The 24,871-nt window shown below is 36.1% G+C and overlaps 1 protein-coding gene across 6 annotated transcripts in view; it reads right to left on the bottom strand.

Moving 5' to 3' along the window:
- Positions 1 to 23,444: 23,444 nt before the first annotated feature.
- Positions 23,445 to 24,871, bottom strand: part of AGL (amylo-alpha-1, 6-glucosidase, 4-alpha-glucanotransferase) — a 75,783-nt gene continuing 74,356 nt past the window's right edge. For 5 of the 6 annotated variants that reach the window (XM_067040403.1, XM_067040388.1, XM_067040395.1 and 2 more), the window contains one exon: positions 23,456 to 24,818. In XM_067040403.1, coding sequence (XP_066896504.1) covers positions 24,701 to 24,818 — 118 coding nt within the window. In that variant the 3' untranslated portion in view covers positions 23,456 to 24,700. Of the gene's footprint in view, positions 24,819 to 24,871 lie in introns of all 6 variants that reach the window. The other variant, XM_067040407.1, reaches the window with a different exon arrangement.

Below are 24,871 nucleotides of genomic sequence, written 5' to 3'. Positions count from 1 at the left end.
TTGCAGACCTGTAACACACAGTTCATTTCCCTGCACTGGCCTGCAGAGCATTCTGATTAGAACTGGTCTGTGAAGCGAAGGGAAGCCAAGGCCCGAATGTCCTGCCTGTCATCTTGAACTGTGTCCTAGTTACTATTTTTCAGGATTTATTGTTTCTTCCAGCTTCTGGCGAACTGTGTAGATGATGACCATCTTCCCTTCATTTGAGCTCTCAGCTCTCAATTTGTTGGTGCCAAATTTTCTACATTCTGAATATTTTAAAATCATAAACATTCCCCTAAGTCTCCTCTCTCTTTAGTTTATTGCTCTTTGGTAATGTTAACATCTCCACCAGAGAGTGTGAGAGGTATTTGCAGGGAATCAAATTGAATTGTCATAGAGAACAGACTTGTGGTTGCCAAGGGGGAGGAGGGTGGGAGCGGGAAAGACGACTGGGAATGTGGGGTTAGCAGATGTTAACTATCATATATAGGATGGATAAACAACAAGGTCCTTCTGTATAGCACAGGGAACTATATTTAATATTCTGTGATAAACCATAATGGAAAAGAATATTAAAAAAAGAATGTCTATATGTGTTTGAGTCACTTTGCTGTACAGCAGAGATTGGCACACATTGTAAATCAACTATACAGCAATAAAAAAAATTTTTTTTCAAGAATAACAAATCAAATTGTCAGCATTTTGGGTAGCATCTCTTGCTAAAGCTTAGAGTTAAACTGATGTTTGAACACTAACTGTGAATTTCATTTTACTTCATAAAAATATTACTCTACACTTGATCTGAAGGATCTTCCTTCCCAGCAAGACTCAAAGTTGAGAAAACACAGAAATATTCGTTTACTCAGGTGGTAGATGGAGGGAGGTAGGGTGGGGATTGAACTCAGCTACGTCACTCTTTTCATCTAACTCTCCAACAGTTCTCTTTTCTTTCCCAGCTTTTTCCAACTCTCTATTGTGCAGATCAACTTAACCTCTAAAGCTTCTCTTTTTTTCCAGGCTCTGGATTTAGAATCATAAAGTTGGGGACCAGGGTAGTATACCCCAAAATGTGCCTTGGTGGCATATTGATTATTTTGAATTAAAGTTACTTAAGAGATCGCCAATGCAAGAGGGATACTCCGACCCTGCTTTCTGTCTCCCTGAAAGCAGGTGCACGCCCTGCATCTGGAGGTAGGAATCCCTTGTCCCCAGAATTCGAGGCCAAGAAGCCTGTATAAACAAACGTTGTTACTTCTTTAATTCACTACCCGGATCCCAAACTCTGCTTGGATTCTTCACTCACTGGGTGGGTACCTAAAACCTAAGTTTTTTTGTCCTATCAATTCCTCACAAAATGTATTGTTTGTCTAAAAAGTATAATAGCTGCCTACTTTGGCCACTTCTTAGTTCCCATTTTATGAGACCTCCATGCTCATGAATTAAAATTTGCTCCTTTTCTGTTGCTAATCTGTCTTGTGTCAATGTTATTATTAGTTCCGCCACAAGAACTAAAGATGAGTAGAGGGGCCAATTCCCCCCTCTCTAACAGTTGGCCAGTCAGGCAGGGGGCTGGCTGGACCTTGTTTCCTGCCTTAAAGCTGCTGCAACTGAGAAATCCTGGACATTTGACAAAGGCCAGCAGAAGGTAAGATTTCTTACCATGTCAGCCTCCCAGATCTCTGCCTGCAAGGTCTGGTGGAAGGGAAAGCGGTGAAAGTCCCTTTTCTCTCTCTCTCAATTTAGATTAGTGGGAGAAAATATCTGTGGAGCTAGTCCCTTGGACTTAGCGACTCTTGGGGATTCTTTTCCTCCCAGAGAGGGTCACTTTTTCTTTGCCTCTGTCTATTGTGTTGTTTGTCATAATGAGGAAGAAACATAGGGCAGACCGCAGGCATGGACCCTATAAGTCAGTCTGCTTGCAAGCTGGCCATACAGACTGGTGAGTTAACAGTTCTCATCAGACTGGTGTCTATTTAGATAGACTTTGCTGTGGTTCCTATACATAAAAACCAGATGAGGTTTTTCCTTCTTCCTTGTTCTATGTCTGGAGAGTTGGCTTTGTGTCCAGTGAGAATATTCTCTCTGGTTTCCACCATGCAGAAGGTGCACTTACTAGGGTGCATCTGATGTTCCATTGAATAGACTAGGGTTCTGAGACACGAAGTCACAATGAGCATGCTCTTTGTTTGGCCATCCCAGCTCTCAGGAGATTTTGTTATAAGGGGTCCAAGTTCATAAGGGGCCTTTTTTTTTCTTTTTTGGCTGCATTAGGTCTTCGTTGCTGCACACAGGCTTTCTCTGGTTGCGGCGAGTGGGACTACTCTTCACTGAGGTGCGTGGGCTTCTCATTGCGGTGGCTTCTCTTGTTGTGGAGCACGGGTTCTAGGCGCATGGGCTTCAGTAGTTGTGGCGCACGGGCTTAGCTGCTCCATGGCATGTGGGATCTTCCCAGACCAGGGCTGGAACCAGTGTCCCCTTCACTGGCAGGCAGATTCTTAACCACTGCGCCACCAGGCAAGTCCCGTAAAGGGCCTTTATCAACTCAACCTTTGTTTCTTGTTAATGCTGGAAAAGTCCCATTCCAGTAGTACCTGCCTGGTGACATAAATTAGTGGGTCTATTGCTGTGAGGAACCCCACATTTTTGTGGGACACAAGAGGCACTGTTTTCACTGTACCATTCTTATTGCCTATAGTAATGAAAGGCTTTTACTTTCTTAGACTATCTCCGAGAGTGAACTTTCTGGATCTTGTGAGGGCTACATATTCTCTTGTGAGAATATGCCTCTTGCATCTTTGGTTAATTGACTATATTTTAAAGGAATTTTTTTTTTTTTTTTTTTGAGAGAGATCTCATCATAAACAGCCATCACACTGGTACTTATGGGAGGATCAAACTGAAAGGAGAAAAAGATAAGTATAATAACTGGCCGTAAGGAATCCCTTATTAAGATGAAAGAACAAAAATCAGACTTAAAACAAAAGTCCAACATAAATTCCCCTTCTTGAAAACTGCCCTGTCTCCTCAGCAATTCCCAGGCCCTCCTACAAATAATCGGGAAATAAATCAGCTGGAGTCCAATATTCAAGGGTTAATAGAAACAACTGTCTTTGTCTTGCATATCTCTACACAACCAGAAGTACAACACTAGAAACAAGTCAAGGCCCATCTAACTTTACCAGTCCCAAGGCCTTACCTATTTCTCTCAAATTTCTCAATATCTTGTAGATATTATAAAAGATCAAGATACTGGAGCAAAATTGTCCTGTTGAGAAAAAAAATTACCTTAAGACTTATGACAACAGACAAATATACTATAAAACTCCTAAGAGAAAACTTACATTTTCTTTCTCTGTCCCTTAAAGTTATAAATCTTATCATGTCTTTGAAATGTAGACACAGCCCACATCCTCTGAGACTGAGCCCAGATTAGCTCAATTGGTAGATCTGAAACTAATGGAAAGAAAAGGGAAAGAGGCCTTTTTAAACACAAGCTGTTAAAAGTACTCCCTTGCCCTAATAGCCTCCTTAAAATTGCTTGTCAACAACAAATACAGATCTTAATAGTCTTCTCCACAAATAATAAAAGACTTTAGCCATCTGAAGGAATAATCCTAGTTATTCCAACTGTTATTTATAAACTAGTGAGTTTTGTATTGTACCTAAAGATTTTTTTTTTTTTTTTTTTTTTTTTTTTTTTGCGGTACGCGGGCCTTTCACTATTGTGGAAAGGCCTGTGCTCTCCCGTTGCGGAGCACAGGCTCCGGACGCGCAGGCTCAGCGGCCATGGCTCACGGGCCCAGCAGCTCCGCGGCATGTGAGATCCTCCCAGACTGGGGCACAAACCCACGTCCCCTGTATCGGCAGGCGGACTGTCAACCACTGCACCACCAGGGAAGCCTGTACCTAAAGTTTTAAAATGGAAACTATGAGATCTCTTGTTGTGTCTTTCTATATGTGTATATGTGTATGTTATAAATATGGTATCCTTCTACCTCTGCATGGTATTGCCAAAGTTAATTTATAAGAGTTCTATATAATTGGCTTAAACAAACAAGCAGTTATATTAAAAAAATCTTTAAAATATAATAAAAACTAACTCAAATGTTTTTCAAGTTTATGTGATCTAGGATATTCTTTAGTAAATAAAGCTAATTTTAAGCTTGTTTATTTAATTAATATAGGCATGTCTTCAGAATTAGCATTAAATATAATGCATACAAATAACTTTTGTTCTACCTGGGTTTGCTAGTCAAAGGGCAAATGTTTGTCTCTGTTAAAAATTTTGTCAGAAAAATAAAACACTTGATAATGACTAACTGCTTTAATGTCTCATGAAATTTTCATGAGTAATCTATGTATGATTATTAAGAACAAATGAATTGGGCTTTCCTGGTGGCACAGTGGTTAAGAATCTGCCTACCAATGCAGGGGACATCGGTTTGAGCCCTGGTCCAGGAAGATCCCACATGCCATGGAGCAACTAAGCCCGCGAGCCACAACTACTGAGCCCACATGCCACAACTAGTGAAGCCCGCACACCTAGAGCCCGTGCTCCGCCACAAGAGAAGCCATCGCAATGAGAAGCTCACATGCCCCAATGAAGAATAGCCCCCGCTCACCACAACTAGAGAAAGCCCGTACACAGCAACGAAGACCCAATGCAGCCAAAAATAAATGATTTAAAAAAAAAAAAGAACAAATGAACTAAGTAGATGTAAATGAGATAAGATTTTTTAGGTGAACTTTTTAACAATAATTATTTTATGATATGTCTACGTAATTTCCTAAACCCCTTTTTTAATTTACACCCTTTGAGTTTTGCTAAGTTAAATTAAATGATTGAAATTTATTGAATGTCTAGATCATTTCCAAATAAGATAAGATACTAAAACATTAATTGCCAAACAAGTCTAAGTTTACCTACTTTTGACCTCTTATTAGAGATACTAAGTATGTTTGGTTCTATTAGTAAATATGTTTTGTGCTTTACTGAAAGCTTGTACTATGAAGTAGTGTATGTTTCTAGAAATTATAAAATGTATTTATAAGTTTGCCAAGACACAACATTTTAATACAGTTCACAATTGTTTACTTCTTTATTTTCACTAAAAAATTAAGATTTCAAAGGATTAAGAATTCTAACTAATATATGTGGTCAAAACCACCAGTGTAATAATAGAAATAGTATGTGTTTTTGAGTAAGAAAATGTATAAGGTATGGAGATGTTTTTGTTAAAGAAATAGAAAGTGATTTTATCCTTAAGCTGGTTATTTCTAAATGGGAAGGAAAACAAGGGACAAACTAAAATGGGCATTAAAAGTTGTAAATATTTGTGAAAAAGGTATCTTTAGAAAGGAATTTTTCTTTTTTTTTCTTTTTCTTTTTTTTTTTTTTTTTTCGGTATGCGGGCCTCTCACTGTTGTGGCCTCTCCCATTGCGGAACACAGGCTCCGGACGCGCAGGCCTAGCGGCCGTGGCTCACGGGCTTAGTTGCTCCGCGGCATGTAGGATCTTCCCGGACCAGGGCACAAACCCGTGTCCCCTGCATCGGCAGGCGGATTCTTAACCACTGCGCCACCAGGGAAGCCCGGAATTTTTCTTTTTAATTAATTAATTTATTTATTTATTTTTGGCTGTGTTGGGTCTTCGTTTCTATGTGAGGGCTTTCTCTAGTTGCAGCAAGAGGGGGCCACTCTTCATTGCGGTGCACGGGCCTTTCACTGTCACGGCCTCTTTTGCGGGGCACAGGCTCCAGATGCGCAGGCTCAGTAGTTGTGGCTCACGGGCCTAGTTGCTCCGCGACATGTGGTATCTTCCCAGACCAGGGCTCGAACCAGTGTCCCCTGCATTGGCAGGCAGATTCTCAATCACTGCGCCACCAGGGAAGCCCCTAGAAAGGAATTTTATGTGTTGTCAGGACTAAATAAGATTGGAACGAATTTAATTAAGTAAATAATTTTTAATGTCAAAAGTAAACTGGTGCAAAATGGAATTTTGTTTTTCCCTTTGTTAAAAGAACAAAGTTGGGTTTTTTTTCTTTTTTTTTTCCCTATTGGTCTGCTCTTGACAATAAGAGATTATGAAAAATTTTTATTTACCATTAAGTAATCTGCCTAGGGGAAGAAAAAAAATCTTATGTCTTGTCAAAATAATCATTTATGTTCTATGTTGTCTTTATCAGTTCTTTGATTACTTAAGTAAACCAAATCCTCTCAGTATTAAAAGAGGTAAGTTTTGCTCTGGACTATGTAACCTTCTATATTTGCCTATGAAGTCTTTATTATTTTGGTTAAATATATGACTAAGCATTGTTTCACAGTGATCTATTTGACTGTTTTAAGACCTTTTTGATATTTTTGACAAAATTCCCCAAAATCAAATTCTAAATGAGTCTTTTTGACTTAGAACTAACTTTGAGATATAAGGTATTTCAGAGGGCCCCTGAAATATCTCAAAGATTTGTTCTCTCTCCTTATAAAAATATAGTAAATTAATTAGGTGCATTTGATATGTTAAATTACGTAGGAAGCATTGTCAAGAAATAATGTTAAGCCTTCTTTATGTTGAGTCTGTATAGGTATGTAAAAGGTGTTCCAGAAACTATGTGAAATTCCTGAAAGTCTTATATGTCTTGGCATAAAATGTTATTTGTCATCAAAATTGAGGCTCACACTAAAAGGACTGAACCTAAGAATCAGGGAAATGCTTTGACTTTCATGCAAAGGCAGCAACAACAGAATCTGTAAAGATTGTGGCACATGTAGATGAAGTCTATTCTGCTTCTGCAAAAAAATATTGATCCCTTATTGCCCAACTTTTGCCATCCTGATGGCCTTATAACATGGCAACAGTCTGCTCCTGAATCAGAGAAATTAAGATGGATAAACAACGGTCAGGGCTATAGGAAACCCAAGATGGCTGCTTTGTTCTTCCAGCTTCCTGACAAACCTCATTTTTTGTTTTTGTTTTTTTGTTTTTGTTTTGCATTCCTTCACCCACCATAGTGCATTTAAGATGACTCAAGTTGTAAGTAGACATTGGCGGGAAGACTTCTATAAAATTGCAAAAACAGTTTACCAACAATGCCTGACCTGTCAGGTCCATAACCCTGGAGAAAAAAACAACTATTTTTGTCCCCAGAGGCCTCAGACCTCTTCCCTCTGGACCCTTTGAACACCTACACTGGCCTTCATTCAACTGATACTTAGTATGGGTTATCGAAACATACTTATTATGATGTGTATGTTTTCCAGATGGGTTAAAGCCTCCCCTTGCTGCAAGTCAGATGCCCTCATAATAGCAAAAAAATGGAAAAACGTTTCCTACTTGGGTATACCTTCAACAACCTTCAGTGATCAAGACATTGACTTCACTAGGCAATTCATAAGAGCCTTAACAAAAACCTTGCAAACTTCATGGAATTATCACTGTCCCTATCACCCTGTCATCAGGCAAGGTTGACAGATCTAATGGAAAAACTGGACTCAAGCAGAACAAGGATTAGTTACATAGGATGGAATGAACAGATGAATATGATTATAATTTTTATGACTTTTTGCCTCAAATATTACTTTTTAAAAATCTTTTGTTTTCTAGATACAAGGAATTTTTTTTAAGACTTACAGCACCTTAGTAAATTATACCTTTGTAAGCAGAATTGAAACATTTATCTTTTTCTCCATACCTGATCACTTCAGAATTCAGAAACTCTCAGTTAGTATTATTTTCTTGGCAATATAGTTATTACATAAGTTCAATAAGAATCTATTCTCCTTATAAAAAGACACAATTGGAAACATTTAATTATATTACCAAGGCTTTGACTAGAATGTCATATATGAAACTCAGACATGTAGACTCAGATATGACCAGACAGTTTGAAGGAACTAAGGTTGACTTTATGGAGCCAATAAAGTCCCTTGGAAAATTAGCCTGGTACCTTACTTACAGGATTCCCGGCAGCCTTACCAGGTGAGTAAGGAAAGTCACTTCCTGGCAGGTGCAGGAACCTCAGGATATTTTGGGGACCTCAAGAAGAGAGAAATTCACCCAAATCCATAGGTATTATAGGTGAGTCTGATGATAAGTCTTTGGTGTGGTTTCCAGGCCTTGAGAAGCATTTAAAGTTCAATCTGGAAATTCATTATGAAAAGTTCAAGGAGAGCAGATTTAAAAGAGCCCATATAGGGACTTTGCTGGTGGCACAGTGGTTAAGAATCTGCCTGCCAATGCAAGGGACATGGGTTCGATCCCTGGTCCAGGAGGATCCCACAGGCCACAGAGCAACTAAGCCTGTGTGCCACAACTACTGAGTCTGCGCTCTAGAGCCACGAGCCTCAACTACTGAGCCCGCGAGCCACACCTACTGAGCCCACGTGCCGCAACTACGGAAGCCTTCGGGCCCAGAGCCCAGGCTCTGCAACAAGAGAAGCCATTGCAGTGAGAAGCCTGCGCACCACAATGAAGAGTAGCCCCTGCTCACGGCAGCTAGAGAAAGCCCATGCGTAGCAACAAAGTCGCAATGCAGCCAAACATTAAAAAAAATTAAAAATAATTAAAAATAACAAAAGAGCTTATATGGCCAACTGCTATTCTTGCTGGACTTATATACATAATCAGACCAAGTTTATCAAATCTAAACTTATTTTGCAAACAAATCAGTCTTAATTTGGCTATCTTTGATAGAAATGAGGGTGATTTTAGAGAGAAAAAATATGTTTCAATAGAAACTATAATACACACTTGTGGATATTAGATTCTAGTGCTATTAATATTCCTTGAGGTTTTGTTATTTCCTGAAAACTGCACTGGATCCTGAATTTTTCTAGTTTCCTCCAAAATCTGGCTATAACTCTCTAACATTTCCAGTCTTCTCCCATCCTTTTGATTTGGAATCATTGAGAACTAAAACTGCCTTTTTTCTGAAATCCTGCAAACTGAAGCTAGATGGCTAGATATAAACTTCAGAGAAATTACCACAAACAGCTCACATTTAAACAATCCTTGTGCCTGTTTCTGGATGAGTCTCTCAGAAAGTTCACCTGAACACCCAATGACATCATCAGAGACATTTCAAACTGCAAAAGATGCATGACACTGATATCTAGAAATCTTTTTGACTGACTGCCCTCTGGGCTCAGAAACGCTTATAATCTGCTCCAATCATTAACCATTGTTTTTTCTTTTGTTTCCATATAAATGCCTCTTATTAAAGGCCTGATTGTTTGTGCCGCAGTACTAGCTTTGGGAGCCCATCTGCAACACTGCCTCCTGAAATGAGATATAACTGTTTAACTGAACTGACCTCAGAACTAAAAAAATTATTCAGTGAAATGGAGGACTTTACTAACACTTTCTCTCTCTCTGCAGTCAGCAGCTCAGCTTTAATTGTGAGTCTTTCAGGGACGTTTCAGAGGAGGGAACTGTTGTGGCCCAGGGTAGGCTGTCCCAAAATGTGCTTCAGTGGCATATTGACTTTTTGAATTAAAGTTACGTAATAAATCTCTCATGTGAAAGGTGCACTCCCTGTATCTGGAGATACAAGAACACCCTTAAAAAGCCAGATATAAATTTTGGGGCCAAGAAGCTTGTATAAAAAACCTTGTTACTTCTTTAATTCACTACCCCAATCCCTAACTCTATTTAGATGCTTCACTCATTGGGCACCCCAAACCTAAGTTTTTTTGTCCTATCAATTCCTCACAAATTTGTTTTTTGCTTTGTCTAAAAAGTATAAAAGCTGTCTGCTCTGGCCACTTCTTAGTTCTCATTTTTATGAGGCCTCCATGCTCGTGAATTAAAATTTTTCTTTTTCTCCTGTTAATCTGTCTTGTGTCAATGTTATTATTAGGTCAGCCACAAGAACTCAAGAGGGGTAGAAGGGAAACTTCCCCCTCCCTGACAATAAAGACCAGAGATCCCTACAATTCAGGAGAAATGAGGAGGAGATAATTATCTGCATAAGTTATATTTACAACTGTTTTGTAAAAATAAAAGAACTGTTTTCTTTTACATATAAATCTCTGAGTCATAAACATGAAAGTCATGGTGGACCTCAAGTTTCTTCACATTTATTATTCAAAAACACTAACTTTGACTAGAAATGACATGCCAGAGCAATTTTTGATCATTTTGAGGTAAAAACAAACAAACAAACAACCCCCCTCCAAACATCCAGGATCTTTTTCTTTTCTCCCAGCACCAAACAGAAATTTATGGTAACTTAATTCACCATCTACAACTTGTTTGATAAGACTTAAAATGCCAGGTTAAGACTGGCATTTTCCTGACTTCATCCAGGAAAAAAAGGATCAAGGTTATGGATCTCTCTTCTTAACAGTAAACTGTCATATTTTAAGTACAATCATGTCTCATGTTTCTAAAATATTCTCTAGACACATGTTCCCTGAAAGTCTCTGAGTTGAATAGGAGAGATTCTCTTCCACAACTGTGAACAAAATATGAAATGATTGAGTTACTTTGTTAACTAAAGGGAAAAGATTAAACTGATAAGGGTCATCAAAATGCTGAGACATTTTAAAGAATCCTGAGAATGCAGAGCTTGCCTTTCAGCCTCTCCAACTTCTAATATTTTGCAATAAGGAAGTGTCTCCCATCTTACTCAATTTCCTACCTACCTTTAACTACAGGAAAGTATTTGAAGGCAGTGGGAATGTCATGTTCCTGACCCAAATCGGCTGCATAGTGTAAAACAACAAAAATTCAACTGAGTAAATTCAAGAATCAAATTGGTTTTATTAAATGATTCATGAATTGGGCAGCACCCCATTTAGCAAATAGAAGGGAGCTCCTCTAAGCTGTAAAAAAGGAAGGTTTTTAAAGGTGGAAGGGCTGTGAGAAAAGGAAGTTATTAGCAAAGAATGCATAGTTTCAGGCAAGGTCATACTCCTAAAGGGAACCAGAGGGCCTGTAGGGATTACCTCCCTCAATGCCGACCAGCTAATTCTAGGCTGACTGGTTAAAGGTTTCACTTCTGGGAAGGTGAGACTGCAATTAGGTTAGGTAATAAGTTGGTTTGGTGAAGGTGAAGTGGGCTTAACACAAGTGACTCCATTTAGGGTATGTTGTTTCTTCTTAACAATAGAAATACCTCATCTCTTAATAGTAGGCATTGTTATCCGAAGAGGCTTTATGCAAAAGTGTTTTTTTTTTCTCCCATACCATTACTAAACTGAAATTAAAATCTCTTTATTGGTTGGAAAAAAACCCACAACTTTAATTTTCTCATGAATTAAAACTTCAGCCTTATTTATTGTTGAGGTAATATGTATTTAATTTGGAGTTTTGGCCTTAGTCCTTTTTTTTTCTAGCTTTCTTCAGATATAATTGACATATTTATTTAAAGGTGAACAACAACATGATGATTTGCTATACATATATATTGACAAATGATTACCACAATATGGGATTTCTTTTCTATAAAGTTCCATGAATGAACTTACTGATAAAGAGACTGATGACAATTGGAAAAATTACCAGGACATCGTGAATGAAAATGTTAAGAATTCATAATTTCAGAGCAGACTTTGATAATTGGTACTGTCTCTTAGTGAATGATTTATTTTAAAAAGTCATCTCAGGAGATTGGAATTAACAGATACACACTATATATAAAATAGATAACTAACAAAGACCTACTGTATAGCACAGGAAACTACTCAATATTCTGTAATAACCTATATGGGAAAAGAATCTGAAAAAGAATATATATATAACTGATTCACTTTGCTGTACACCTGAAACTAACACAACATTGCAAATCAGCTATACTCCAATAAAAATAAATAAATAAATAAATAATTCTGTTCACCACCACCCCACCTCCCCGCCAAAAAGCCATCTCATTTCTTTTAGAATTGGTCAATTCTTCTCAAAGAGAAATATCACCTATCCTATTAGATTACTGGGAAGTTTGGGGATATGTGGAAAGGCTTATGTAAAGGGTAACAAGGCAGAGCAGATATAATTATGTTCAATATCAATCCAAGAAGGAAGGCAAAGTTTCATTTATGAGAAGGGAAAAAAAGCCCCTGTCTTAGTATAATTTATATTAGGGTTAAACTTTCTATCAAGTTAGATTCATTATGAAATTTAAAGCGAACATACATGCCCTGATTTCAGCTGGCAAAGTCCTGAGTTAGCTAAAAGTGTTGGTTCCCCCAACGGGAGAGAACTGTTCAACCGCATCTGTCAGAGCAGTGGGGGTGACTCAGAGACATAAGGTGAGCACACTGTCCTCTGCTGGCACTTGCTCAAGCTTGCTCAGCTCCAAGCAGAGCTCAGCACTCAGCAAAACAGGCCCTTGATGGGGTGCACTTCTGATTGTCTACCACATTCCTGTACCTTCACTTAGCTTGCAGAATGGCTCTTAGAGGGACTTCTTAAAATTAATCATAGGGACTTCCCTGGTGGCACAGTGGTTAAGAATCCGCCTGCCAATGCAGGTCCGGGAAGATCCCACGTGCCACGGAGCAACTAAGCCTGTGCACCACAACTGCTGAGCCTGTGCTCTAGAGCCTGCGAGCCACGGCTACTGAGCCCGTGCACCACAAACTGAAGCCCGTGCTCTGCACCAAAAGAAGCCACCGCAATGAGAAAGCCCGCGGGCAGCAATGAAGACCCAACGCAGCCCCAAATAATAAATAAATAAATAAATAATCATAAGTTTAAGAATTTTTTAAAAAGCTTAATTGTACCTAAGTTTTCAAAGATGACTTTTTGTCACATTCTAGAAATAATGATTAGAAGTTTTTTAATTGGAAAATTCTCTTTAGAATACAAGAAGAATTACCATGTTCCCTAGAAGTCAAATACTATAAATAAATGTTGATATCATTTTGATGTGAATTCTAATTTCTTGAATTCCCCGACCTTGCCACTATAGGGTCAATTTTATATCTTGGTCCAAATGACTGGAGAGCCCCGTGTTGTCACAAAATGGCAATGGCAGCACTTATATCAGAGTTGTCCCTCAGAGGCACCCAGCTCTTGTCTTACACCGTGGAGACACAGGAAGAAGAGTGCTGAGCTGGGTATCAGGATACTTACATCCAAAAATCTGTGTAACACTTAGGCTCTAATTATTTTTTAGAAGTGTGTAAAATGATGTGTGTGAGAGACAGAGAGAAAAGAGAAAGAGAGAAAATGATTATAGATTAAAAGATGTGGGATATGCTAAAGCCTATAAAATAATCAAGCTCATTATATAAATATAATTAGGATAAACACAGGTTTACTGATCAAACTGAGTAATAATTCTGAAAGGATACATTTCGCTAAATTAAAAAAAAAATGGACTACTTCACCAGCAGATAGTGAACCTTTAAAACCTGAAGTAGTAAATCACAAAATATAATTTAATTACTATTGAAATAATGCAAGGGCTCTGTAACAGGTTTTAACAGTAGGGCTGGGGGACATTTTATTGAACTTTAACCTACAGACAGAATACTGCACAAATCGTAATTATGCAGCTCAAGGATTTTCTACAAACTGACCTTATTCGTATAAACAGCAGCTGATCAAGACACAAAACATTGCCAATGCCCAGAAGCCTTTCTCATGCCCTTTTCTAAGCACTGCACCCCCTACACAAGGAAAACCACCATCTTGACTTCCAACAGCATGATTAGTTTTGTTCATTTGCATATTTTATGTAAATGAAGTCATCTAATATGTACTCTACTGCATCTGACTCAACACTATTTGTGAGATTTATCTTCCTAGTTGCTCTAGCTGTAGTTCATTCTTCTCACTGCTGTATATTCCACTGTGCAAACGCACCAGAATTTATCTATTTTCTGTTGATGAGCATTTGGGAAGTCTCAAGTTTGGTCTATCATAAACTGTGTTTCTTTGAACATTCTTGTGTACGTCTTCTGTTGAACATATGAATACATTTCTCTTAGGTGTATACCCAAAATGTAACTGTTGGTATGTTTAAGCTCGTTAGGCAATGCCAAATGGTTTTCCAAAGGAGTTGTGCCAGTTCGCACCCCTATAAGCAATGTATGAGAGTTCCAGCCACTCCATATCCATGCCAGTACTCGGTATTTTCTTTTTTTGTTTTAGCCATTCTGGTGGGTGTAGCTGATTTGTATTTATTCTAGTTTGCTCTTCAAGGCCTTAACCTGTATCTAATCTTACCATAATGTATCCCAGAACAAACTGTGTTGCCCACATTCCTCAAATGTACCACACCCACTCTCACCTCCATCCCTCTACTCATTTATAGAAGACTGTTTAGGCCTGTCCAAGCCCCACTATTTTCCAAATCCCAATTTTTAGTGCACCTCTTCAATAAAGAACTCCTGCAAGTTCAATGTGAGCTAGAAAGCTTACTTGTTTCGTACATATATCAGATTGCAAGTTGTAGGTCCTGGGAGATAGAATAACATATTTGTTTAGCTGTGATGTCATACTTCAGTTCAGTTGTGGATGTTTCTTAGCCACTGTGTTCCTCTTTTGTCAGTCCTGACAAAACGAAATTTAGTCATTAATTTATTGAGCATATGCTGTATGTGAGGCTAGAATATTCAAGGGTTAACAAGACTCATGGAAATTTCTTCTTGTAGGGGAAACCTCAAAACCTCCATGATAATAATAAAGGTTTCATGAAATAAAGGTCATACACTAGAACCAAAAAATTAAAAATATTCAATATGTTAAGGTGCCATATTTTGAGGTAATGTGTCCTGAACCCCATCACAATGTTTTAGGCACTGAGCTCCATTCTTCATGCTGTTTTCAGGTTAGAAATGTCTATCTAGCAGGGGATCTATTTTAATTAAATAATGACTAATGTAGAATTGGAACTATTTAAATGCTGCAAAGAAATTTCAGAGTCCAATGAGAGAGTATAATAAGGAAATCTGGTCTATAGGACCAGGAAAGGCCCATTTAATAATGAAAAAGATGTAGAATACAGAATAATTTTTTAAAAAGTTAAAGTATATACATGCTATATTGAATGAGGCTATGAGTTTTCTAAGCAGGGTTTGAATTTGTAATTAGTATATAAAATGAGTTAGTGATTTTCTTAAGCATCTTTCTTTTTATAAATAGCACAGAACTCAGGTTTTGCTCATTTATAGTGGTTAAAATTTTCAAATGACTGGTTATAATATTCCAACATTTGGCAGTGACTTGGAAGTTTTCAATTTTTACAGAAATAGATGACATGGTCTTTGACAACTGCATGATAAATATTGGTGAGAGAAAATGTTTTACCTGTTTGTTGGGTTTTCATCAGGAACTGAAACATAGAATCATGTAGAACAGCCCATCTCAACATGCTTCACTTAAGTAACCCAAATGTCACTCACCCACTTTCCTTCTCTCTCAGTTGTTAAAGCTCATCATTACCTTCCTTCTTAAAAGACTTTGTGTACAAGAGAATATCTCTTGTATTACTTCCCAGACAACTATCATTAGGAGTAACCATTTACTGGACGATGAATCAATACTAGCACAAGAGGTATACTAACTGTTAAAAGAAAGAAAGGGTAGAAAATTCCGCTAATTAAACCATTTGGTAAGCAAAGTCAGGAATGCTAAGAACTTATTTTTATAATTTCTAAGCATAAATAACTGTGCACTACATTTACAAATAATTTTTTGTTCATTATTTCCCTTTAACTGCATATTTTACTCTAGATAGAATGAGATTTAATGTAATATTCCGAAGAAATACATGTGTCACTAAAAATTACTATAGAAAGATAATTACACAATCCTCAGGTCCTACTTTTAACTAAATAAAGATTCAGATATCTTTTAACTTTTAAACATCACATAATTAAATAGGACTAATCCAGCTCAAGATTCAACTTGGGAATTTAAGTTTGAATTTCCTGACTCTATTGATCACCTTTGAACTATTTGGTTATTGCCTTCAGGATTTTTAATTTCCCATTTGTAATCAAACTGTTCTGTAATCACATCTGGCTCTTGACTGACTTTTCCCTTTTTTGAAGGTTCTTCTGAGAAGAACAGTCATCTCTCTCCCTCTCCCCACCATACAATAATTTTTTTATTGTTGAGAATTTAAAATTGAGATATAATTGACATATAACATTATAATCGTTTCAGATGTACAACATAATGATTCGATATTTGTATATATTGTGAAATGACCACCACAACAAGACTAGGTACCATTCGTCACTATAGTTAACAAATTTTTTTTTTCTTGTGATGAGAACTTTTAAGATCTATTCTCTTAGCAACTTTTAGGTATGTAGTACAGTATTCCTAACTATAGTTGCCATGCTGTACATTATATGCCCATGACTTTGCTATTTTAAAACCGGAAGTTTGTACCCTTTGACTGCTTTCACCCATTTTACTCCCCCCACCCTCTTCTTACCGCGGGAATTATTACAACCCGAAGAGGAGATGTGGAGTGAAATAAACTACCAAGGGTAAAACATCTATTTCAGGTATCTTTACTGGTATAGCCTGACTTTATTTAATGATAATGAAGATTGTATTATATATAGTACCATGGGATAATTTTCCTGTATCTATGGTATGAAAGTTTAGAGAAAACTGTTAAAACCCACAATTGTAACAAGCCTTGAAATATGTATAGTTGGAACACCAAAAATCATTTTGGTTCAACAACTTAGGATCAGAATACACAGGCTTTAATGATTTAAATAAATAGTTGAGATATTTACCTGACATAATTGTGGCTAATTAAGCTGTTTTAGAATGTTTTGGGATGAAGGTTTTTTTTTTCCTATAGGGACAATGGGAATATTAAAAGATTATTAGAAAATGAAATTGCTTCACACAAATAAAATTTCTAGTATAAAATCTGAGAATTACAGTATTGATAGAACTTAGTCAAAATCACTCAGAGTTCTTGCAAAAGCAAAGACATTGAACCAGATAATCTGGTTGCTTTGTCACTGGAACAATTATTTTCAAAGTTTAGTTCAAGGAGTTTTAGATTTTGTAGGTATTGAACTCAAAGCTGTGCAGTTTTTTATCTGCGAATACTGCTATGAGGCCATGCAATGCTTATAGTTCCTATGGTAAGAATAAGGTACTTTCAAGGAATAAAATAAAATAGGAGAGGGGAAAAAAGGGAAAGAAAGAAAGAAGAAAAGGGAATAAGGGAAACAACAAAAAAGAGGAAGGTGAGATAAAAGGAGAGTAGGGTTTTAAAAAAACTGTTCAGCTATTCCTAAATAGGACAACGTTTTCATTTCTACAATATATATATGACCATTTCAACAGGATTACAAAAGACAGAAAAGAGTCAAATATAAAATAAAACTGGAAGAAAAAAAAGAAGAGGGAAAAACTTGTTATCCAAGTTTTAAAACAGTAGGTTATACAAAATATATATATTTAAAAATATTTATTTATTTGGCTGTGTCAGGTCTTAGTTATGGCACGTGGGATCTTTGTTGCTGCGTGCAGGATCTTTAGTTGCAGCACGTTGGATCTACTTCCCTGACCAGGAACCGAACCCAGCCCCCCTGCATTGGGAGTGCAGAGTCTTAGCCACTGGACCATGAGGGAAGTCCCCCATACAAAATATTCTTGAACTACCTGACTGGATAGGAAAGGAATTATGACAACCATCTGGTAAATACATTTTTGAGTTAAATTTCAATAAAATTTAGCACCTAAGAACAATTTTTGTAATTTCAAAGATGATGTTAAATGGGGGAGCATTCTCTAACACAGCAGTCCTCAACCTTTTTGGCACCAGGGACTGGTTTTGTGGAAGACAATTTTTCCATGGACGGGGTTGTGGGGTGTGGTTTTGGGATGATTCAAGTGCATTACATTAATTGTGCACTTTATTTCTATTACTATTACATTGTAATATATAATGAAATAATTATACAACTCACCATAATGCAGAATCAGTGGGAGTCCTGAGCTTGTTTTCACTTGCCACTTACCGATAGGGTTTTGAATGAGTCTGCAAGCAATTGACTTATTATGGTCTCTGTGCAGTCAGACCTCTCTGCTAATGATCATCTGTATTTGCAGCCGCTCCCCAGCGCTGGCATCACTGCCTCAGCTCCACCTCAGATCATCAGGCGTTAGATCCTTATAGGGAGCACGCAACCTAGATCCCTTGCATGTGCAGCTCACAGTAGGGTTTGTGCTCCTATGAGAATCTAATGCCGCAGCTGATCTGACAGGAGGCGGAGCTCAGGCGGTAATACGAGTGATGGGGAGCGGCTATAAATACAGATGAAGCTTCACTTGCTCATCTGCCGCTCACCTTCTGCTGTGCGGTCTGGTTCCTAACAGGCCACGGACCAGTACTGGTCCGTTGGGGACCCCTGCTCTAACACACAGAAGGTAGCCTTTCCATCATCCTGCTTACTTCTGTAAAGACAGTAGCTTGACTAGTTGTCTTGAGTTTGATGCCGTGGCTCTCACAGGCCTGTTGGATGGTTTGATGAATTTGGAAGGTGTTTGACTCCCAGTGTTCAGTGTAAAGCTTGCTCCATTCCCAAGGACCTATGAAGCAAATCTTGCTGCAAATCTCATCAGAAAAATACTGCTGTGCAGGCTGTTTTAGTTATTTTACAGTCTTTATCTTCCTAGAGCAGAATTCCTGGAATACACTGCTATTATCTTTGCTTGGTCTCAGTACTGTTTAAATTGGGGACAGGAAATTTGTTTCAGTTTTCAATTCTGTGTCAGGTTCATGGTTATTCATTTAATTAATCTTCTTTAAAGGTGCACATGTTATATACTTTTTATATGGACAACGTATTTCAAAATAATTTTTCTCTAGGAAAGAACTTGTACTTGAACATTCCTTAAGACGTTTCTAGACTGAAAACTGATAAGCCATGTCTCTAACAAGCCCAACAAACCATTACCCCTTTAATTATAAATGGTTTGCTCTTCCTTAGGTTGGGCATAAGGTAAAGTAGCCTCTGTGTTGAGAGCAGTTTTCCAACCAGTGTGGGGCCCCATGGTAAAAAGGTTCCAAGAGTGATGAGATAGTTTTCTTTAGCCCTATAGGCCAAACATCTCTGACTAGTTGTCAGTAGCCAGAAGCATCCTCCTTTCGTTTACCAAAATGCTGTTTAAATAGCTTTTTCTACATATTCCACAATATATAAAAGATTGGGAATCACTGGTTTAGGGAACTATGTTTTGTGGAAAATGGCATCTCTTAAACACTAGAATCACATGACATCTTTTAATCACTAGAATCCATTGACCCAATGGAACAATCACATTAAGAGAAACAGAAATGAAGATCCCCTTCATTCAAAGTAACATATTTGTTTACTTCCGAGTCAGCAGAGCTGAATTCCAGTAAGTTAAGTGAAGCTCTAATAGAAAGCTACTCTAGGTGTTAGAGTTAGTGCTTTGAAGTTGCTTTAAATAAAAAAGCTTATGCTTTCTAAAGACATTCAGAAACAAGGGAATTCTAAGTCTATTAAACAATTGCATTCTAGGTAATTATTCCAAACCATTTCATTTATTTTTCTGCTGAAATACATTTTTTCCCCTTTAACCAGTGATGAGAACCACCCAAACCAAAAACAACAAATATTTGTACAAAATTCCATCTTGCCTTATTAGTAGAGACTTCAATAATAGTTATTTTGCTTCTTTAAACTTTAATGTAAGTGTAAAATTATGAATTAAAAATGTAAATATAAAATTATGAATTATAAAATTTGTTCTTATTTTAACCAAGCCATAAAATTTACAACCAATTTGAAAGATATAAACCTTGAATTCTTTTTTCCTTAAGGTAAGGCTTTGGGAATCAAGAAGAAAAAGAATTTGGAGAAACCACTGATCAAAATAAGTGAATAGGTTATTGTACATTTGTTCACAACACCTAGAAGACAATGAATTCACATTAAGAAAATTGTATCTAAGAAATTATAGAATATTTTTTGTCATTAGATGCTAGCCTTGGTTCCCGATGACCACAGAACCAGCATATCAGCCCTGGATTGCACACTTCCGGACTTCTGTCTCATAGAGACCACTGTTATGGGCTCTGTTACGTGCAGTCAAACTTAATCCTAACGTACTATGGGTTGCTTTCATGAATTCTTACTGCCCTGCAAGGTAGGTATTACCATCATTTTTGTTTTTACAGTTGAAAAAACAAAGACTCAGAGTGGCAAGTAATCAGCTCTGGAAAGAGCAAAAAGTTATTGTAACGAAACTGGAATGAGATTGGGGCCAAATTATAGAGCATCCCAAACGACATCTGATCAGTGGTGGGATATAAGCAGTGTTCAAGAAAGGTTTTCCTCAGTTCTATGAGGGATGGTGTAAGTTGTGATCAATTAAGCAATCATTATGTTTGTTTAAGGACAAGACAAGAATGCAAATACAAAGCGGGGAATAGATGAGAGCCCAGGCAGGTAAAAGTGAAGCCTGTGATTCATTGAGTGTGATGTGGGAGTCAAGATGAATTATCTTTGGAGCACTTCCTTATGTTATGATTATATGAAAAGATGTTTAGCGCTCAGTTTTGCGCTTTCAAAATATATCAGTTACAATAAATATATTAACATTGTTTGCCTAATTAAGTGCCATATTTGTTAGTAAACTTCTATAGATATAACTTGCTTCCTTTGACCAAAATTCTCATGGACCAATATATTCCCTACTGCCTTTGAATTTTCTGTCTCACTTTGATAAGACACTTATATTTGCAAATTTATCCAAATTGTGTAACCTAACTCATGCATTTTGAGTCTGAATATTGAGCCAGTAATATACCACTTATCCTATCAAGGCAGATTGCTGCAGATACATTTTGACCAGGGAGTCAAATGTATTATCTGACCAGGATAATAAGGGAGTATATCTAGACCCAAGCAGAATAGCATCTAAGGATTTCCATAATCATGTGGGCAACTAATAATAGCCACAGCTCGACCTGTGGATGGATGGTGGCAAGAAGCATGAAGGTGAGCACAGAAGGCTTCAGTCTTGAGGATCTTTGAAAAAGGATTTGTGGTAGGAAGATCAGGGGTTGAGTTTTGGTCCAGTAAATTATCAGTTGTGTGACTTAGGGCAAGATGCTATATACATAAAATGGGTATAATATTTCCAATATAAAATTGCCTGTTATATGGTAGGGGCTCATAAATGTTTGTTAAATCTGAGTTTTTTATTCTAACTGGCAAAACAAACATTAGGAAGAATTTCAGCAATCTAAAAAAATAAAAATTGAATAAATGCAGGCACTCTATGTTCTTAGAAGATTAAATACTGTAAATGTCAATTCCTATCAAATTACCTTACAGTGTTAAGTATAAGTTTAGTAAAAATGGTAAGAGAATACTTTTTGGACATGGAAAAGTATTTGAGAAGAACAAATAGGTAGGTAGATAAAACAAGATTCTAAAAAAGGAGTAGGGGATTAGTGAGAGAAAGATGGTGAGGAAAAGCTCTAACAAATATTAAAACAAAAATTATAATAGTTAAATGAGTGAACAGGCACAGATAACTTCAATGGTATATCCCAGAAGTATACCCTATTATTACATAAAAATTCAATAATTTAAAAAAGGAATCACTACAAATCAAATTCAATTCATGAATCTGGATATAACAATTTTGAAAAAAAAGCTAAGTAATGTCTCAACTCATACTGTATGCTGCTGTAAATAGATAAATATAAAACCAGAATATAAGACAGAAACAAAAGTTTATTAAATTATTGGATCAATTAAAATTTCAATTAAATTCTGAAGAGATAGAAGAGTTCACAAAGATAAACACTAAAAAATTTGATTAAAGGAAAATGAAAAGCTTTTGTAATTAAACAAAAAACCTCCAACCAATACCAGATATATTAAGAAATATATATTAAGAAAAAACTGTGTCAAAATGACAAAATATCAGTATTACTTAATAATTCAAATCTCATACAAATGGAAAAAAAACCCAAACTGAGCAACTTACTTGAGTTTATTATTTTGGCACATTGAGGATCTATATAAATAAGTTTGGCAAGTTTGACAAATTCACTCATACTCATGAAAGAAAGGTAAAAAAAATTCACAGTAGTGTGAAAGATTTCAAGAAATACCTGGGGAGTGTACAGCTGCTAACAGATCAATTTGTACATCAAAAGTTAACTTTGCTCCTAATTTCAACATAGCTAATTAAATAAATAACCAAACAGCCTAAAATTCTTCTTCCTCTCTTTGTCCCCACACATCCTGCAAAAAGATAAAGCACCCAAAATAAGTAAGCCCTGAATAAATGGTAGTAGTCAGCATCAACAAATTAGTTAACTGGTAAATAATGGAATAAATGCAAAATATAGTCCTTTAGAAAAGATTTTTATTTTCTTGCCACACAGACATAAAAATGCATTTGCCTACTAGATAGAGCAGTTGAAGACATATCAGAAATGCACTGTAATTCACATAGGTTATAATGCTCATAGACAGGATGACAGGTCTCATGTTTCCTCAATTATCTTTGAAATGTATTAAATTACCACAGCATACTGGTTAAACTGGCAAACTTCTCAAGTTAAAAAGTAAGAATGATTTGAATTAATTAAGAACAAAGGCACAGAACCATTCTCAATATGTAATATAATGGTACCTCGTCCAACATCACTCAGGAATGAAGTATTCTATTTAAATGTTTTTTAGTCAACATTTATCCCTCTAAAGTCTAAAACTACTATTTTAACAAACTTTGATGAAGTAATGTGTAACATGCCTCTTAAACTTTAAAATAGGCCATGCAGATTATAACAATGTTCTTTCATTAATATTCCTAGTAAGGAATATGAATCACTTAATTTTCTACTGCAACACGATATCCTAAAAATTTACTGAGGTGGATATTTGCCCTACCATAGATAACCCAATATGGTTATGTATTTAAAATTGTCAACTTGTTATTATTTATTTATAATATATTATATATATTAATAGAGTTAATATATATAATATATTATAAATAAATAATATATTATAAATAAATATTAGTTAATATATTCATTTACTTATTTATTTATCACATTTAATCATCAGCCAACCATTGCTTCTTGCTTTTATATTTAACATATTTAATGTTGGTTTTTGGTTACTTTTCTTACCACTTTTAATATAGGAGTTAAATCAGAACAATAGAACTATGTGAATCTTTGATGACTAATGGTTCTGCCTCTCAAGGAAGGTCATTCTTTTTAACTGCACAGGTTACAGAAGGTTATACATTGAGCAATAAAGAAGGGAAACTTGGAAATCAATGTGTTTCTCGACAGGGGTCAGATTACTATCACAATGGTTATTAAATCTGTAGGATTTAATCTGCTTCAGGTTGGGAAACCAGGAACGAAGCTAGTTAAAACTAAAGGAGGGTTGAGAATGGGCATTTGGTATCTGAAGCATTTTTAAATTTTTACTACCCAGAAGTTTTAGCTTACTTGTTTTTCTTCTTTATTTTTACTCCTTCTTCAGAGTTAAGGTGGTTGGATATGTGACCTCTAGCTGAGAAGTGTTAATGCACCATTATTTTAACTATAAATACACAACTGAATAATGATATGGATTTTTGCAAGTATTTTCTTTCAACTGAAAGTATAATGATCTAATTTAAGAGCCTTCTTGAGAAAAAAACAGATAGTAAAAAAAAAATTCATCTAGAAAATAAGTACTATTAAAAAATGTCAAATCATATAAATGTTAAAAGCCTTTTTCCTTTATGACTTTTCCAGATTTAAGGTATCTTAAAATAACATGAAAAACTTTTCAAATGATTATATTGAATTCAAGATAACTACTGAATTCATATCTCTATATTATGTTAAGATTGTTATCAATGTTAAACTTGTCAACACATTTTGGTTACTACGAAACCAGTAAAATACACTTTTACACACAAACTAAAAATAGTTATTAAGTTTTAGAAAACTAATATAGTATTTTTTTTCTTTAAAGTTCTCATAAACATGGCCAACAATTTGCATTATGAAAAGGTAAACCATCTCATAGTAGGACACTGGCACTCAAGACTAATTTTATAAAACTGTTTTTAGAAAATAAATTCCTAATGCTTTGTGTTTTTTTCATATATCCTATGCATCATTAGCACAAGTAAATTATGTTAAATATACTGTTGAAATTCATATTAAAAACATGTTAATATATCAGTGAAAAAAATAAAAGCACATTATAAACATCTGTGCTCCAGTTATGAACATATATTGCAGGTGGACACTTCTATGATTCAACATTCATTTAGAATGCTGAATATTGAATGCAGTGTGGAAGGTGCTAGAAATACTTTAGTAAAAGAATTAACCACAGCATATTTGGTATATATTGTTACTGAAGAAAATATATACCACCATTTAAAGATACTTTTCCATTTCTTTCATTATTACATTCTCATATTTCATTTTCACTTATGTACAAATAGAAGATTACATGATTTTTTCTTTTTCAAACTCTGGATTTCAAATTATTGATTTCTAGGCATTTGAAGAATACTTCCTGAATTGAAAAGACAAACATCCTATTTAAAAAAAAAAAAAGAAAAGAAAAACCAATGCTTTACAGTCTTACCTAATCGGGCATCAATATTATATGAATGAGATTTTAAGAATGACTTTAGTATGTGCATATAAAGCATTTACATTATTACCTTGCATTCAACAATACAATTGATTGCATAGTTAATGCAATCATATGCATCAGCCAACTATAAATCATAGAGTGTTTCAAGAATAGCAGCAATTGACCAGGCCTGTGTTTCACAGCTGAAAGGACAGTATTGGCCATTCTCATTGGTCAGTTCTGGAAGTCCTTTCCAAGGGGATCTTAAAGAAAGAAAAGCCATTTTATGAGATATAATCAAACACACATCTTGTTG

This window comes from Kogia breviceps, chromosome 1 (genome assembly GCF_026419965.1).
Source record: "Kogia breviceps isolate mKogBre1 chromosome 1, mKogBre1 haplotype 1, whole genome shotgun sequence".
Lineage (NCBI taxonomy): Eukaryota > Metazoa > Chordata > Mammalia > Artiodactyla > Physeteridae > Kogia > Kogia breviceps.
Note: the sequence above shows the minus strand (reverse complement) of the source record. Positions and strands in the feature narration are given on the sequence as shown.